The sequence below is a fragment of the Tiliqua scincoides genome, chromosome 8 (assembly GCF_035046505.1).
Source record: "Tiliqua scincoides isolate rTilSci1 chromosome 8, rTilSci1.hap2, whole genome shotgun sequence".
In the NCBI taxonomy this organism is placed as follows: domain Eukaryota; kingdom Metazoa; phylum Chordata; class Lepidosauria; order Squamata; family Scincidae; genus Tiliqua; species Tiliqua scincoides.
In genome coordinates this window covers 23374682-23392824 of record NC_089828.1, presented here as the reverse complement: position 1 = coordinate 23392824, position 18143 = coordinate 23374682, and the positions used below count along the sequence as shown (strand labels likewise).

General features: G+C 41.7%; 1 protein-coding gene across 3 annotated transcripts in view; it reads left to right on the top strand.

Moving 5' to 3' along the window:
• Positions 1 to 18143, top strand: part of LRRC49 (leucine rich repeat containing 49) — a 58649-nt gene that overhangs the window by 22416 nt on the left and 18090 nt on the right. For all 3 annotated transcript variants that reach the window (XM_066635625.1, XM_066635624.1, XM_066635623.1), the window contains 4 exons: positions 1488 to 1549; positions 7261 to 7408; positions 15059 to 15142; positions 16653 to 16807. In XM_066635625.1, coding sequence (XP_066491722.1) covers positions 1488 to 1549; positions 7261 to 7408; positions 15059 to 15142; positions 16653 to 16807 — 449 coding nt within the window. The remainder of the gene's footprint in view (positions 1 to 1487; positions 1550 to 7260; positions 7409 to 15058; positions 15143 to 16652; positions 16808 to 18143) is intronic.

Here is an 18143-nt window from a genome sequence, read left to right as displayed (position 1 = left end):
CTCCTTGGCAGTGACACTGCTGTGGCATCCTTGCTGCCCCCCCTCTGCCTTCCTTCCCACCCACACACACAAATACAGGTATCCACTGATTTGGTATCCACTGATTTGACTCACCACTGATACAAGGCATTTAAGGGTGAACCTCGGTATCAAGGAAAAAAAGCACCAAAATCCAATTTCCCATCTTTGTGCTGTTACATAATTATAATTTCATTTTGCTAGATTCCATTATTCACCCTATCTAGTGGCTGAATGCGTTATAGTGTCTATACCAATGCATTCTGGGGCAACAATGGAGCAGCAAAAAACATGGAAGTGAGTCTTTAAAGCTATTTTTCCACTGATTTGGTATCCACTGATTTTTTTTAATCCACTGGGGGTTCCAGAACGGAATCCTAGTGGATAACAAGGCACGACCCATATTTACCTGGTTTCCAAATCCCCTGTAGGAGTTTGGGAACCACTAGTTCAGGGGTGTCAAACTTGTTTCATATCGAGGGCCGAACAGCATTCATGATGTCTGCTGAGGGCTGGAAGTGATGTCATTAGGCAGGAAGTGATATCATTAAACAGGTCATAATAAAAAATAAGCACTTTTTCTCACTTAGGAACTCATTAGCTGCAAATGACAGTATACGCAAATCTTGATCATATTTCAAGTTATAGGAGAGCCCAATTTTCACGTGGGCTGCCCTTGCAGCAGTAACACCTCAGCACTATTCAGCAGCTGAGAGCCTGAGGGCTAGATAAAAAGCTTCCGCAGGCCACATCTGGCCCCCAGACCTTATGTTTTAGACCCCTGCACTAGTTTATAATATATCCATCATTTTGAACTGACATTTTCTGGGTTCCCCAAAGGTGATTAAAACTGGTAACTGTTAATCATGATGAAAATTTTGGTCATGGAGCACACCCCTGGGCTGCCTTTCTGATGGAGACTGCAGATTGTTAATCTGCTTGAAGAAAATAGGGATATGTCTGAGAATGCAGAACTGCTACTTAGACCTGTCACTTCAAGTACTCGTACCTCTATTGCCGCTTGGACGATTACATGCATGAGTTAGCACTTTGACGCTTTGGAGAGCAGCACGGCTACAGAATCGGCTTTTTGTTTCACATGCCGTTTGATTGCAGCACCCTTTTCCCTGCAGCTGAAACGCTGAGGCAGCACCTTTTGGCCCTTTTCCGGCAAGCCTGCTCAAAAAGAGGCCAGCGCCTGCCTTCTGCTCCCACTTTCTCTGTCTCCCTGCTTAACACGCTTTCTGTTGCAAGTGGTACAGCTTATTTTCCCGAGGAGATCTCTGCACTGAAACACTCCCTTGTAACCTGCACCACAGAGTGATGGAGCCGCGTGTTCGACAGCAGTCAGTGCTGCAGCAAGGTTACAGTAAATAGCAGTCGGCATGTGCCGTCCTTCGGAGAAACTGGGCCTCCAAAGCATGTTCTCCTTCAGAAGCTGAACTGATATTTTCTCTTTCTCATTCTAGAAAGATGTGGATACTTTGCCGAGTCTCCAACGTCTGTTCCTCAGCTTTAATAGTATATCTCGGTAAGGAGCAACTCTGGGGGCGGGGTGGGGATTCAGTCTCGGTTTGCTTGCTCTCAAGTATTTTCCTTTCAGGCATCCATTTAAAATCTAAATATTTTGCAGATGGTTGTGTGTTGATATGCCAAACTGGTCCAAAAAATGTTTAGTATGTTCAGATTAAGATAAATGTTCAGATTCAGAGAGTGACTATGAAATCAAAATGTATCCAGTCCTTCAAAGCACAGAGCATTCTGTGGAGATGTTTCTCTTCTAGTGAAAATATGACCTCGCTACATTTTACATTTTGCAAATTCAGTGATACTGGACTTGGTTTGTGAATCGGGATAATGCTTATAATAGAAAATGATCTGGTGCGGTTGAGATTATACAGCTCCTTGTGTTTGCTATAGACTGTGACATAAATTTTGTCCAACTGTGATCTGTTTAATTGAAGTAACCGGCTTCCATCTGTCCAGGTCTGTGAACATCCTTATTAGTTACCTAAGACTGCAGTCTGTTCAGGGTTATGCTTCTCTTGAAGCAGGCCGGGGTAACTTATTTTTTTTCTGTATAGAAGCTTCTCCTCTTGGAAAAGGAAACCTATGTGTGCCTTATTTCATAGTTATATAATATTGGCAGTTGCGTATATTTTTTAAAGTTTAAGGCTGTTTTATAAAGCAGTACTTTGGTTGTTTTCCTGGAACATCATCATAAATGTTGCCATAGTTTTGTATGCTTAACTCTCTTGCTGAGAGGCAATTAAGGGTTGCAGCAGTGTCTCATTGCTGCAAGTGCTGGCTGAAATCCTGCAATCAGCCATGTGGTGGTGGGGGGGCAGGGGAAGGGGTCTCAGTGGAATTTCACCATGTGTAATTGCTGCTGTTGTTTGTGCCTATTGTGCTTGTGTACTGCAGAAATTGAATGGGGAAGTGATTTAATTGTAATCAGTGTTGAGGTGCTGGTTACATTAGCAACTGAAATATTGCATGCAGCAGGATACAGTTTTAAATGATGAAAGGATGTGCCCCACTTGCTGAGTATGAGGCTGATGTTTTAATATGATTGCAGTACCTTTCATTCCAAGCAATACTTGACAGTATGTCCTCCGGAAATAAACCTAGATGCCTACAGTTCCTACATAAACCAGATGCCTACAGATGACTACTCAAGTTTAACCTGCCCTCTGGTCCTCTTTGATTGTTTAGATTGTTTCTGATGCTTAAATACTAGCCCAATAGAACTTGTTACTTTCTGGGCTAATGAGTTAAGATATGGTCTCAGGGTGCAATCCTAACCCCTTATGTCGGTGCTTTACAGCACCGACATAAGGGCGATGCAGCTCTGGGGTAAGGGAACAAATGTTCTCTTACTTTAAGGAGGCCTCCGTGAGTGACACCCAACTACAGGATGCAGCATGTGTCCCATTGGCACCGCTATGCCAGTGCTGGAAAGTACTGACATAAGGGGTTAGGATTGTGCCCTCAAGAGCTGAAAGACCATAGCAGTTCTGCCTCTAGTCTGTTCTTTGGATCTTACAGTCATTTGAGAATGACTTTATACTTCAGTGCAACTGACATAATTCTTCTAGTGTCCCATTTTCTCTCCCACGAAGATCAACTTGATGTGTGGTGGTGGTTTTTGGACTTAAAACAGGAGACTTTTAAAAGAAATTATCTAGACAAGACCAGGGTAGAACCAAGATGACTTCTCCCAGTGTTACTACCTTGTTTACTGTCTGTGAAATTGGAGGGAACCATTTTGGTGACGGGAGGTTGTTAGAAGTAGCGGTGGAAGGTTGCTCCATCTACTGATAGCAGTAATTATGCACCTTACTGTTCCTGAGTGCCATTTCTTTTCCTGTGTCTGTGAGATGCCAGGATGAAAGCTATAGCAATACTTTCTGTCCTCACTCTGAATGGCTTCATGACATCATAAAGTCAGTGAGATTTGGTGAAATTTGCTCAGAAACCAAATCGGAGTGAGGGCAGGATGCCTTGACCCTCACTCTTTTATGTTGAGTGAAAAAGTAGCTCTTATTGTGCAGAGAAAAGAGCCTTTCCACAGAATATTCAGACAGCCTTGATTCATCCAGCAGGGTATATAGATTCATGTCCTCTAGAGGGGTGCTCAAGGGTAAGGCAACAATTGTGGCTCTCACTGAATGGCAAGCTGTTCTGAGTGGCAAAAAGACTTGGAGTACTTCTTGCCCAGAGTTTGCTGCTGCCTTCCTGCAGCCTGATGCAGATGGAGCCTAGCCAGTCTGCTTCCTGCTCACTAAAAGCAAGTAGGAAGTGAAACAGAAGGCTACAAGCCTGATTCCTACCCTCTTACCTTTCTCCTTCTTGGCAGTCCCAGCCAAGTGCTGCCAGCACATTCCACACTTTCTGTTTTGTTTACAGGGATGCTAAGAAGGAGAAAGTTAAGGGGTTAGGAGTCAGGTTTGCTGCTTTCTGCATAGAGGGCACATGGTGGAACTAGGGTGGAGTCAGGTGGTAGAAGCATTCCCTCAAAGCTGGACAGCTGCTCAGCTAGAACTCAAGCCCCTTGTGGCTTCCCTGTTGGTGTTCTAGAGTTTGTTGATGGTGGTGACATTTCCAAGTGCTCCGGAGCCATCCCCATGTAGATAGCGTACAGCTCTGCACACTTTTCTTGGAGGGAACATAGGTGGTGGATTGGCTTCTGCTGCCCCTGCTAGAAGTAGTATATGTAGATCATATAACCTATAAAAACATGAAAATGTAGAGTTTTAGGAAAGTAAACTACTAGTCTGTGTTTGATGTCAGTGTGGTTAAGGCTCCCAGTATATTCCTTTAGGGAGATGTCTGCAAAGTGAAATTTGAAGTTACTAAGGAGTAACTACAAGACTTGGAGCAATGAGACTGACAGGACAGATGCTTAAGCCACAAGGCAGTTATTAAATAGGCTGGTGATCAAGAAGAAAAGATGATGATTAGTGGCCTTCCCATCATTGTGGCCCTAATCATTAGGGTTAGGTGGGAAACCTCTTTGCGGAAACAAGAAAAAGTGTCCCAACTGATGAAAAGTCCCCGGAACTTGATTAGTAAACCAGTCATCTATTGAAACTCCAGGGCAATGACCACTAACTACCTGAGAATTTTCTTCTAAGCCTTCCTTCTTTCTCTTTCCCCACCCTACTTGCCATTGATACAAGCCTGTCAGTGTGATCCCAATTGAGTTTTCCTCATTTCTTGATTTTATGGTAAGGTTCCTTTCAATTTTTAGGTCCATATGCTTATAGCAAGAAAGATCGTCTCTACGATCACCATATGATCTGAAGTAGCAAACTTTTCACTGTCAGATGGCACACTTGCTGCCATCTTTACCATTTGTTTTATTATTCAATATTTTAACGAAAGTTCGGTTTATTAACTGAAAAGGGAAGTATTTTCTGTGTCAATGCTGTCAGCTATGTTTGAATGCTCAGAAATTTTAAGCACTTCCAGTTGGGAGAAAAATTGATTAAAAAATGGACAAAATTATCAGAATATATTCTTCCTTCAGAAAAAAGAATACTGTTTTCTCTTTTTAAAATAGCCTATAGCAGCGCTCTGCGATGCTTGGAACCTGCAAAAGAAGCGGGCGCAAAGCACCTCCTGCAAAACGGAAGTGCTATGTGCCCGCCTCTTTTGCAGGTTCCAAGCGTTGGGGAGCGCTGTGCAGGGCCTGCTGCAGCCCAGCATCATGCAAAGTAAGGCACAAGCACCCCCCCTTGCCCTCCTTAGCGACGTGATCCTGGGGATCGCGTCGCTGCCTCCCTCCCCTTCCCCTGACCCTTAAAGGTTGAGACCCACCAGTTTGAGAACCACTGGCCTATAGCATTGGAAGATCTAAAGTTCCTCAGGAATTAGTGTTTGTAAGTGAAGATGTGGGAGGCATTTTTATATACGAACCCCTAGCTTTGAAGGTCAAAAGTATTAGTTTATGATTAATATTTTATGTCTCAGTAACATTTAGTCTAACATAGAGGATCAAAGAGCGTTTATATTTCTGAAGTTGAAAAGGTCCCAAGCTGCAAATCTCTAATGAGTTAAGTTTTGAACATCATCTATTTCTGTATTTGAAAATTTTAACCAACATCATTGAAGAACCTCCTAGGTCAGTGTTTCTCAAACTGTGAATCGGAACCCACTAGGTGGGTTGCAAGCCAATTTCAGGTGGGTCCCCATTCATTTCAATATTTTATTTTTAATATATTAGACTTGATGCTACCATGGTATGTGACTGCATTTGGGGAAATGTTATCGACCTGTACTTTTAACAAGCTACTGTGTTTATTCTTTTAACAATGATAGCAAATGGGAATTACTCCTGGGTAAGTGTGGGTAGGATTGCAGCCCAGGATTGCGAAAAAAATTTTCTGCTTGATGATGTCACTTCCGGCCATGACATCACTTCCAGTGGGTCCTGACAGATTTTCATTCTAAAAAGTGGGTCCCGGTGCTAAATGTGTGAGAACCACTGTCCTGGGTTATATATTCCCCAATACAGTAAATGTGCAGTTCTTTCTTAGTTGCATGTAATACAGTACTGTACCTCATTTCCTTCTCTCTTACTTACTTTCTGTTTGGGAAAGTCACATTCAAATAATATTTTGTGACTGAGAAAATGTGATCCCCAGCTAGTCTGCTGGTTGTAAAAAACTGTACTAGTTGGCTAGTATCTGTGATATCCCTGGTGGTAACTGATAAATTCTGCTAGCATGCTTTTTTTTTTTAAGTTTTGCACCTTTTTTTTTTTTTAAATAGAGAGTTTTTGTTTGTGTTCTGACACTGAGCCTCCACCCACCATTAAAGCAGAAGGGTATTAAAAAGCAAAGCTTCCTCCACCCTTGCAGTAGTTTGCCTGCCTATTGTTGTTAGAAAGCTCTCAGTGGTGAATTGTAAATCAAGCCAACACCTGCCTTGTCAACAGTGCATCTGGCACAGGTGCTTCTAGATCACTCACACCTTCCTTAACTTAAAATTAATTTGGGGGACTGCTGTGTGCATTGACTCTCCAGCACTAGAGTACCCTGCCTCTTGTCAATTTGACTTTTATGCATTGGCTAGCAAGTGAAATGGACCAAGCTCTCCTGCAAGGCCTCTCTCATACTCTGCCTATATAGTGCTGTGGGAACTGACAGTAAGAGTGTGGTTGGGATGTACATTGAGTATTGTGTGAATAAAACCCCACAGGGCAATGGAGCAATACTGTTTCTCTACTAACATTTAGGCCCTTTCTATTTGTCCATTTCTTTTTGCAAAATGAGACTTCAGATAGGGCTTCTTCAGGATCCCATCTCACTGTTTTCACTTTGTCGCATCACATACTGTATTGTGCTTCGGTGCAACTGAGCAAATTTAACACTTCTTAAGGCGGGGAAATTGGAAGTTCAAGCCTGCAGTTACAGGAAGATGTGACATAGGTGTTGAGGAAACGTACAAAGAATGGATATAAATCAAAAGCGGGGACCTGCAATTGCAGCTCGTGAATATTTTTTGAAATAAAATCCCATTAAATTCAATGCAAAAGAAATATCAAAACCTTACCGATTGTGTGAAGAAATTTTAGCCTGTTATGGTCAAAATGCTGCTTTATCTATCTGAAATAGAGGATAATAAAACACAATAGCAGTGATTTGAAAAGTACTCTAAGAGGTCAAGGCAGTTCTGGAATCTGGTGCATGTATGCTTGAAATCAGTGACAATTTCTTTCCTTTTGCTTTCATTTAGTTTCAACGACATTGTGTGCCTTGCCGATTCCACGTCCCTTTCAGATGTCACCCTAGATGGCAACCCGATAGCGCAGGAGACATGGTACAAGCATACGGTTCTCCACCATATGATGCAGCTCCGACAGCTAGATATGAAGAAAATCACAGTAAGAAACCCTTTGAGGACTTAAACTTTAAGCAAAGAATTTTAACCAGAATTTTAAAACTTTTACCTTGCCTTTCAGATTTGTATTCTAATTAAGGCTGTTTCATAGCATATTTCCAAGTATAAAATGCTTAACTCCCCAATTGCCTTCATTATCATGACTGTCCTGTGAAATCAGGTGTGACCCAGGCAGTTGTGCAGTTGATTCTGTGTGCCCAAGAAAGCTTTGGGCCTGTTTCTGAAACGGTTTGGGACAAGCGTATCTGAAGGACCATTTTCTAAACCAGTGGTTCTCAAACTTTTGCCATCGGGACCCACTTTTTAGACTGAGAATCTGTCAGGACCCACCAGAAGTGATGTCATGGCCGGAAGTGACATTATCATGCAGGAAGAGTTTTAACAATCTTGGGCTGCAATCCTGTCCACACTTACCCAGGAATAAGTTCCATTTACTATCATTGTTAAAAGCATAGTAACCTGATAAAAGTAGAGATCTGTAGCATTTCCCCGAGTGCAGTCACATACCATGGTAGCATCAAGTCTAATATATTAAAAATAAAATATTGAAATAAATGGGGACCCACCTGGAATTGGCTCGTGACTCACCTAGTGGGTCCTGACCCACAGTTTGAGAAACATTGTTCTAAAAGCCCTATTCCTTCCTATAATTGTCTGATGCATTGTCAAAGTGTTCTCCCCTTTGGAAGTGGCAACCAGTAATGGGGCCTTCTCTATGATGATGCCCTAGTTGAAGACTGTCTTCTTCATCTCCCCCAAATCCATTGGACACTGACTTCATTGTCCTTTAGGAATGAAATTGACATGGCTTTATTTTCCTGGTGTTTAGTGATTGATTTTCTTGTTTTTTGAAATATGGATTTTATATTTTGAATTTAACTTTGTCATATTGTAATATGATTATGTATATGATAGTAGACTTGAATGGTTTTGAAGTGGAAGGGTCAGTTGGGAACATTTTAACATGTTTAACATGTTTATATTCACCAAGTAGTTGTTTTAGCTGAACTGGGGTACCACATTTCCTGTGTTTAGTTGCTGCTGTTTCAGGGGTTTGTTTTTTAATTGGATTGATTGTGAGGTGTTTTGAGTTTCTCTATGTGGAGAAGAAATGCAGGTTATATATTTTTGATATGACGTAATATGAAAGTCTCAGCTCCAACAATCTATTTATTAAATTTACATTGCACCTTTCTCCCATGATGAAACTCAGAATGATGTACATAGGAGTCTCTCATCCAGACTGGGACCAGACCCAGAACTACTTTACTTACACAAGGTTGGCAGCATCACACAGCTGCAGACCATACCTTGGGCCCCTGGTGTGTGCACTTGGGTGACCAAGAAGTGGAATTTCCCTAAATAGCACCGTGCTCTTTCCTCTATAGCTCGTACCCTGTGCCAGTGACTCATGGAGCATCTGCCAGTGGTGAGCATGTTCTTGCTGGGATGGAGGACAGCTGCATTCTCCTAGCCATGGTCTAGGCCAGGGGTGCTCAATAGGTGGATCGCGATCTACTGGTAGATCGCGAGGCAAAATGAGTAGATCGCGGAGCCCTGTCTCTCCAAACTGTTAATATGTCAGCAGTTTCCTCTAATGACTAGATGAAACTGACATATTTAGCTGACACTAAACTGACACTGAAACTGACACTTTAGCTGCTCTTCAGGCATGCAGCAACAAAACTGAAGAAACTGACTAGACTCCAGCAGGGGCTCCATACATTAAAGGGGGTCTGTCAGATGCTTCCTTCCCCCCTGGTAGATCTCCAGGCCTTGCTGGGTTTCAAAGTAGCTCTCGAGCCAAAAAAGTGTGAGCACCCCTGGTCTAGGGTCTTTGGAGGTGACTGCTATTAGGCAGTCCTTTCTTTCAATTCAGTAACCATAGGTCGGTTACCAGCTGCAAGGGAGTGGAAAGCTAGATACCTGTCATGTAAGCTAGACAGGTAACTTGTTGTCTGTGTGCTCCTAGAAACATCTGATGGACCACTGTGCAATATAGGAAACTGAACTAGATGGACCTTTGGCCTGATCCAGCAGGGTTCTTCTTATGTTCTTAAAGCACTCTGAGAAGAAAAGGGGGCAAACTTCCAGCAATTCCTGATCTTCTGCCTGGTGACTAGGATCTTTGTCTTACTAGTGAAGGTCTTGCTGGAACAGAGAGAGGGTGACACATTGCAGCAGCTCTTGGTCCAGCAGCTGGGGCCAGGCTGGTTTTCCTCTCACTTGCATAATTGCAAGACCACTTTCTTATGCAATATTGGAATTAGTTTTTTCCTCTCATAGTTTGTTTAGGCAAGAGCTAAAGGGGGAATTGTTATATCTGTAGCAGTGCCTCTGAATCAAGATTTCTGTGATCTGATATGAGAAGCTGGTGGTAATGCTGATTTAAGTCAGGCCATATTGTCCACTAGGGGGAGCTACTAGCATGGCAGAACAGTTGATGCAGTCATTATACTGTACACATTTTCATACAGATTCACTTCAAAGCAGGCTGTTCAAGGAGATGAAAGGATACTTAACACTCAGTAAACATACACACACAAACCATAGTTGCTGTTTCTGATCATAGCAGCTGTATGCTTATCTTGGCCTCTATTTGTATTGTTATTATGCACTCAGTGTAAAAACCAGCACAATGTAGTAGCTAAAATGGTGAACAAACTGGGAGATCTGGGTTCAAATCCTCACTCAGCCACAAAGTGAACTTTGTTACCTGGTACCAATAATTCTTGCAGCATAACCTACCTCACAGAACTGTTGTTAAGATAAACTGGAGGACCATATATACCACCTTGTACTCTATGGAAGAGCAGTTAAAAATGTAATTTAATAGTGTGCATTGTACTGTACAGAATAATAAGAAAACAGGTCTCTGCCCTGAGGAACTTGCAATCTAAAATTAAAAAGAGGAAAAGCAACCTGGAGAGGAGAGGAAGTCGTGGAGGATAAACTGGGAAATAAGCCTTAATTTCAGCAACATGTAAGCTTAATTGGGTTTACATGGGGTTACATGTTACATGGGGTTACATGTTAAGCTTACAATTAAGCTTAACATGGGGCTTAATTGGACACACACTTTATCTTGTAACATGGCCTTATATGGGCTTATTTTGTTTACAGACATCAAGAGGGGTTGTAACACATGGCAAAACTGTGGTGAGGGAATGGGAAGCTTTAGTACTTAGTCGTTGTTGGCAACCTTCAGTCTCGAAAGACTATGGTATTGTGCTCTGAATGGTGGTTCTGGAACAGCGTCTACTGTGGCTGAAAAGGCCAATTCGGGAGTGACAATCCCTTCCACACTGGGAGCAAGTGCAGTCTGTCCCTGGTCTGTCTCCCTGGCTATGGGGCTTCCTTCTTTGCCTCTTTGCCTCAGCCTGTTGGCCAAGTGTCTCTTCAAACTGGGAAAGGCCATGCTGCACAGCCTGCCTCCAAGAGGGCCGCTCAGAGGCCAGAGTTTCCCACTTGTTGAGGTCCACTCCTAAGGCCTTCAGATCCCTCTTGCAGATGTCCTTGTATCGCAGCTGTGGTCTACCTGTAGGGCGCTTTCCTTGCACGAGTTCTCCATAGAGGAGATCCTTTGGGATCCGGCCATCATCCATTCTCACGACATGACGGAGCCAACACAGGCGTCTCTGTTTCAGCAGTGCATACATGCTAGGGATTCCAGCACGTTCCAGGACTATGTTGTTTGGAACTTTGTCCTGCTAGGTGATGCCGAGAATGCATCGGAGGCAGCGCATGTGGAAAGCGTTCAGTTTCCATCATTATTTTGGGGTGGGTGAAACGGGTGGGGAGGAGGGGGGATCAGGCCAAGGAGGGGGGCAGGTTTGGCAGCAGTGGCGCATGCTGAATCCTTATCCCCTTCATGGTCCTGATCCTCCCTCACGGAGCAACTTATACTTTTGTCAGCTGTTCCCTTACACTGAGGAGACCTCTGAAAGTTGAAACTCCCCCATGGGTTGCAGTGGATGCCGTGCTGGTGCTGCTGCATCGCTTCTCCAAGTGTTACAGTTGTTTAGGCAGTTAGTCTGCAACTATTTTATTTCCAACTTGACATCCTCTTAGATTTTTGTAAAAAAAAAAACTCATTCTATGTAAAGCACCATGCATATGAATGAAGCAAAAAAAAGAAAAAATTATTATCAGGATGTTACAAACCTGTTCAACCTAGAACATGGGCATCCTGTGAATGAGGTGCTACTTGACTACAGGTTTCACAATTACAATATTTGAGTAAACCTATGGATATGTTTAGATGTTTTTTTAGGCCTTCAGTGGCTTCATTTAGATCTATTTACAGAATTGGGGATTTGGAGATTTTTTTTAAATGAGATCTTCAAAATGAAGTGGAATTAAATTTGCTGTATTTATAAACATTTTTTGTTGTTGTAACAGTCATGCAAGGTAGAACATAAATGTATTTTGTGTTTATCATAGTACACCCATCTTCTCTGCAAGCACAGAGTCAGTGCTGCTTAGGGGCCCAAATCCAGCAAGGAGTTCTCTCACACAAGCCCCATTGAAACCAGTGTGCAGCTCCCATTCTTGGGATGGTCTCAGAAGAACTTTCCACTATATTCTGTTCATTGAATTCAAAAAGCAAATCTTTGCCTGCTCAGGAACTCCATGCAGGCATCAAGAGTTCTAAATTCACAAGGTGGCACTGGTTTGAGGCAGCCCGGTTCCAATCAGGTATTTTTTTTTAAATGCACATGCTTGAAAACTGGAGTGTGTACATTTTTAAAAAAATCCTGGAACAAGCTAAAATGGTAAAAGATTAGAATGCATGTCTCTATCCAACCATTGTTATGCATTATGTATTAGTCATGTGGAATTGTCTTCTGCTGAGTGTGAGCCCAATCCTATGCATGTCTATGTAAGAGTAAGTTCTATTATAGTCATTGGGGCTTACTCCTAGGTAAGTGTGGATAGGATTGCAGCTTCAGTCCACTATCCGGTAGTGTCTACTCTGAATGCCAAAGAACTCTCCACTACCCAAAGTTCTCTTTTAACTGGAGAAAGCAGGGGTTGAACCTGGGCCCTTCTGCATGCAAAGCATGTGCTCTACCACTAAGCTGTCTTACATCTTTGCAATAACTAGTTAACAAGGTATTTAACAGCTTAAACTGACAATGCAATGTCACAGATTTCCTGTTCAATATTATTAGTTTCTCAGCAGGCATCCATCCAGCTACTCTAAGCAGAAAAATCACAATGAGCATTTGAAGCATACATTTTTCAAGTAAATGTAGCATCACGAATGTTCTTTTAAGACTAACTTTCCAAATGCCCTAATTGCATTGTAGCGTGTAAGATTTGTTGGTGCAAAAACTGAATTCCGTTCTTTCTAGAGCTAGAAATTTCCGGCTTTCTAGAAATGTTATCTTGTGTTTTTAGAAGCTTTAATAAACATCCAAGAGGGAGAACAACAAATCAAAACAAATCTAAAAGTATGCTTCACAAAATATTTGTGTTGTAGAACTATTTAATGTTTGATTTCATTGTGACTGTTACTTTGTTCCTTGGAAAGTACATGTTCTAAAAATACACTGCTGTGGGAATGGTTGAACTTCTATCAATGGGATTACACAATCTGTCCAAAAGGGATATCATGTGGCTCTTGATTGCTTTCATGGTTGTGTTCTGAACCTTTTAAAATTCATGCATATTCAGGATTGGGGGGTGGCAGCTAAACCTATTGCACAGTTATCTGGGTGTATTAAACTCCCAGATTTGCTTCTGAGTGGACATGCTTAGGATTGCACTGTTTAATTCTCAGCCACCAATGCAAGTGATCTACTTGTGTGAGTCATGTAATATCCGCAGAGCTACTCATGTAAGATCACAGCAACCACTACAGATCAAGTAGTTACTAAATTTAAGTACTGAACCAGGCCCAAGTCAGTGTATGTGGTACGTAAATGCATATTCTTCCCCTCCTATTTCATTATTCCTCCTCTGTTGCATCCCTTGTGTGTTTTTGGATTGTGAACCTTTTGGGACTGCAACCTGTCTTTTCATTCTTTGCACAGGTGACACTGTATAAGTTAATAAACAATACTTAACATGAAAAAATTGTGTGCATGTTGAGTACAATGCACCCTATCCAGAGAAGTAGCTGCTCTAATCTAGTGTGAGTGTCCCTTCTGATCTTACAGAGTTGATGCTAGAAGACCACTCTTTCATTAGTGCTTATTTGTGAATATAGGCCTTCCAAAGTTAATATTCTTGCCAACTTCTAAATGGCCTATAAATAAGAGATGACCAAGTCCCAAGTCAGATTATTGACCTGTCTTGCCTATTATTGCTTGCTCTGCCTGAGACGGTAGAAAATCGCTGCTACTCAGATCCAAACTACATTTTATGAAAAATGTTAGCCCTTGCTTTTTATTTTTATTTTAACCAGCACCTGGTTGCGGGGTGGGTGGGTTGTGAAGTTTTCCAAAACTCTAGCGGGAGGGGAGCTTTAGCTGTTAGCCTCCATTATAGTTCTGACCACGATCGTGTGTCCCCTTTGCGCTATTTTTTTTAAAGAAGCTTCAATCTAAAGTTAATGGAAGCTTTTTCCACTGTCAGTAGCATAGTGGAGGGGATCAAAACCACAGCAAGAACTAAGACCCATCACCTAGTTAAAATTTAAAAAAAGCAAAGACCGAACTCACACATTCTTTCTAACATATAGTTTGGCCTACAGTTCTCCTTCTGAACTCTACATGTTTCTTTCAATTCAGGGAACTGAACCCCAGTCCTTCCGTATGAAAAGCAGGTGTTTCCATATTTTCTAAATCCCAGTCTTCATGATCGGACTGCATACATCTTGCTATAGCTAGTAAAGTACAGCAAGTTCTCACTTAAAGTTGTTGATAGAAATGGCAGCTTTAAGCGAAATGACTTATAACAAATCCAGTTTATCCACAGGCTAATTGATATATATAAACAAGAGTTATATTCCTACAGCATATTTCTGGTCACAAAAACATCACCAAACTACTAAATAAAGATCCCAAACACTTCTAATAGTAAACATTGAAATAAATGAGAAAACCCACAGATACATGAGGAGAACGTGCAAACTCCACAGAGATAGGGGCCTGGCCAGGAATCATTTTTTTTCCTCATTAACTTTATAACGAAACAGTTTATAACTAAACAACTTTAAGTGAGGACTTGCAGTAGTATTATGTGTGTCCTGATGAGTGCTTGAGACAGAGTCAGACCACTTCTGGCATTAATATTTTCAAAGGGAGAGCAGCCATTTTGCTTTTCTCTTAAAATCCTGTTTTTGGTGCAACCTGGGATAGTTTTTTGCTTTTAGCATAGCACATCCCAATTTAGATGAGCAGAGGTGTTATGCCAGCTTAAGACAATGACAACACTGCAGTCTGAGGCTTTTTTCACCATGCTCAGCAACATCTTTTCTCCACACTGAACATTCAGTAAAAAAAAATGCTGTTGAAATTGGGAAATATTATTCACAACTTTGTGACATTTTCATTAGCTTTAGTAAAGGTGAGCTGATTTTACTTTGGGATTTTGTTTCTTTAATGGAATGATGCAGTTATCAGGTTTTTTGCTGATACAGCCGAGAGTTTCACTTGCATCGTGTGTTTTTATATTTGAACCACAGGAGGAAGAAAGGCGCATGGCATCTGTCACATTAAGAAAAGAGGAAGAGAGGAAGCGAGAAAGCCACAAGCAGACCCTATTGAAGGTACGAAATTGTGGAGTTTATGATGCCAGTTGAGGTTACTTGAGTCCCCTTCTATCCACTTGCTTAATGCCCCCTGAGGCATGTCTTTCTCTTCCTACCACTGTACTCCCTATTCAACAATCTCCATGTGTCATCAGTTCCAGAATATCTTTACTCTGTTTCTTGACTGATCTATTTCTCCTGCTTGCATAAGGTTACCTAATGAATTCATGGGTAAGGTGGAATTGGAACTTAACTGTTTGCCACTGTCCTTCACGCTCCGTAATAGAGAATTGTAATAACATGCTGCAAGAAAGAAAATGGGAAAGAATCAGGATTGGTATGAATTAGATGTTGGCTTGTAAAGCCACCTGCAAGAGTAGGAATGCCTCCTCTCCATTCGCTCATCTGGGACCAACTGTCATTTGGCTCCTCCTCTCCTGGAACTGTCTCCATTAGTGACCATTCCATATGGTTGCATCAGAGGAAAACAGTGAGGCCTGACTAGATCCATCTGCCATTTGTCTCTCATCTCCTTGACCCATCTCTTACGCTGAGGGCTATGGTACTTGAGTTTTTATCTCTTTTCTTCCTTTTTTCTTGCCGCTTTTGTATCTGAATAGATACAAGGTAAGTTCAAACTAATGACAACTTAATAGATAAGTCATTAGTTGGAACTGCCTGGAGTTCATTGACAAAATGTTGATGTGCAGTTGTAGTAAATACATTAGTGGAAACATATGGAAGTGTCCAAGTAACTTCAATCAAGTCTGGCTTTGGCTCCCATCCATCAATAGTGTTTCTAAAAGGGCTACCCTCAAACTCTTTTGAACCTGTCATCCACGTAGGCGATTCGGTTTCTGTCTTCTTTTGGAGGCTGGCAAATATAGCTGGAAATATCTTTTGGCTGGAAAAGTCAGAAGTCTGATTTGATTGGCTGCTGCTATCCAGGGATAGGCTGGCTTTTCACATGTATTATATTCTTAAAAGCTTGGCAGGGACTGTATGCAGGCAATGTGCAAGACAAGCATCCTTCAAGGATGAATGGGAAATTGTGGTTCTTATAATTGTAGAACTATATTGAAGAGCCAAGTGCACTTGTTTTTGATGTGCAGACATTCATGTAGAATCTTTCTCTGCATCTTGATATCCTTTGAATTGAACCAACCTTTCCTATAACTTTTTAATGATTTCTTTGTATTTGTTGATCATAAAACAGAATTTCAGGTGGTTATGCTATATATCCCCCCCAAAAGTCAATTGTTTTTTACTGTTTAAAATATGGGGGCAACAAATTAGAAGAATGAGTGATGATTAAGTCGTTATCACAGATGTATAAGGTGTTCATGATTTAAACCAGACTGACTTCATTTTTTAAAAAAAAAACCTTAAGTAACATTGGCATAATTAGTATGATTTCCATAATACTGCCCCTGTTGACCTTGCACAACCTTTCCTTTGTTTTTGAGTGCTGGCTTTCAATCTGCAGCAAGCTGTGGTCTTTGACTAAGCATTTTGAACCTCATTTCAGGAGAAGAAACGGTTAATAATTAGTAATATTGCACGTCACTGGGAGAGTCAGCAGAATCATTTTTGCCTTCAGTCTTCCAATCAAGATAACAATGCAGATGGCGAATCTGGTCAGAATGATAGAAGTGATGCATACGTATTTCCTGAGGAGACCAGGTATGCAAGCATTCCCCTTGACATAGTATTGGAGGATAAGAGAACTCTCAACATGGGGCCTGCCTAGGCCAGCAGTCTGGCTTGATGCATGCCCAACCAGACGTGCCGGGTGGTATGCCCATGAGCAGAAAAGCTGGCCTTCTGTGCTGGAGCAACCAGCAACTGGATGACGAGCCTTTTTGTATGTGGGGCCTTGCGTTTGGAACACTGCCTCTTGGCTCCAATTCTGATGTGTTTTCAGCTCTTTGGCAAATCTTAATATTCCCAGGCTTTAAGCAGGATCAGCTGACTCTGGTTACATCTTGCTCCTTGTATATTTTTATTCTGTTTTAATGTAGTTAGGTTTGTTGTGCTACCTTAATTGTTCTTATTTACTTGTGAGCTGCCCTGCAAGCTTTTGCTGGAAAGCGGGTCAAAAATGTACTAAATAAAGAAGACAGTGTTGCCATCTCTTATTGCTTGCCCCAGCTATCTGATAGTTGGAGGTAAACTGCCTATGAATGCAGAGATTACATTTGGCTGTCATGGCTAGCAGAGGACAGCTCTGTTGGTGGTTATCATATAAATCAAAAAACCACCTTATCTCTCTCCCCCTCCTCGCTTCTGTTGTCAGAGTTTTTCTTCTTAGTCTGTGTTCTGAAACATGAAAATGTGTACAGCTTCGTGATCAGAGAAGATTGGTGGCTGGAAGTCTGAGGCTTTCTGGTGCCTGGCTGGAGGGGAGTTTAGTCTTCTTTTTAAGTCCTATTCTTCACTTGAGCTTTATCATTCATCATGTTAATTATGGAGTGTGGGACAAAAGCACCACCTGAGGCATTATGCAACTGGATGGTCAAATTCTTTTTTTAAAATGAATGGAATGGATTTGTTGGGAAGAGGGAGAGCAGTTTTGTCAAAGAGATCTGTCAGAGAAAGATAGATCCTTGCCCTGGGCATGTGAGACCAAAGAACTTTGAAGAAAGTTTACATTGTGAAAATATATTTTTTCTTGAGAGATGTTCAGTGTGTACAATTTGGGCTCTTTCCTATGGTTGAAATACCTTCTTTCTAGGATCTAGGCTAAGTAAATATGTGTCAGTAAATATGTGCCATATACTCTTTCATACTGCAAAACCTAAGCACAATTTTCACCCGCCACTTCTTCCTTCAGGTGGTCGTGGGGCGGGGGGGGGGAGGGAGCGAGCGAGACTGTGCTTGTTGGCTTCATCTCCAATCTGCAAAAATTCAGTGGAACATGAGAACGTGATTCTTTATGTGTGATCAGGAACATAAACAAATGCAGAGACCTGTTGTCTCGTTTTATTAAACATACAGAGATTGAGGGCAGAGCAAGTGA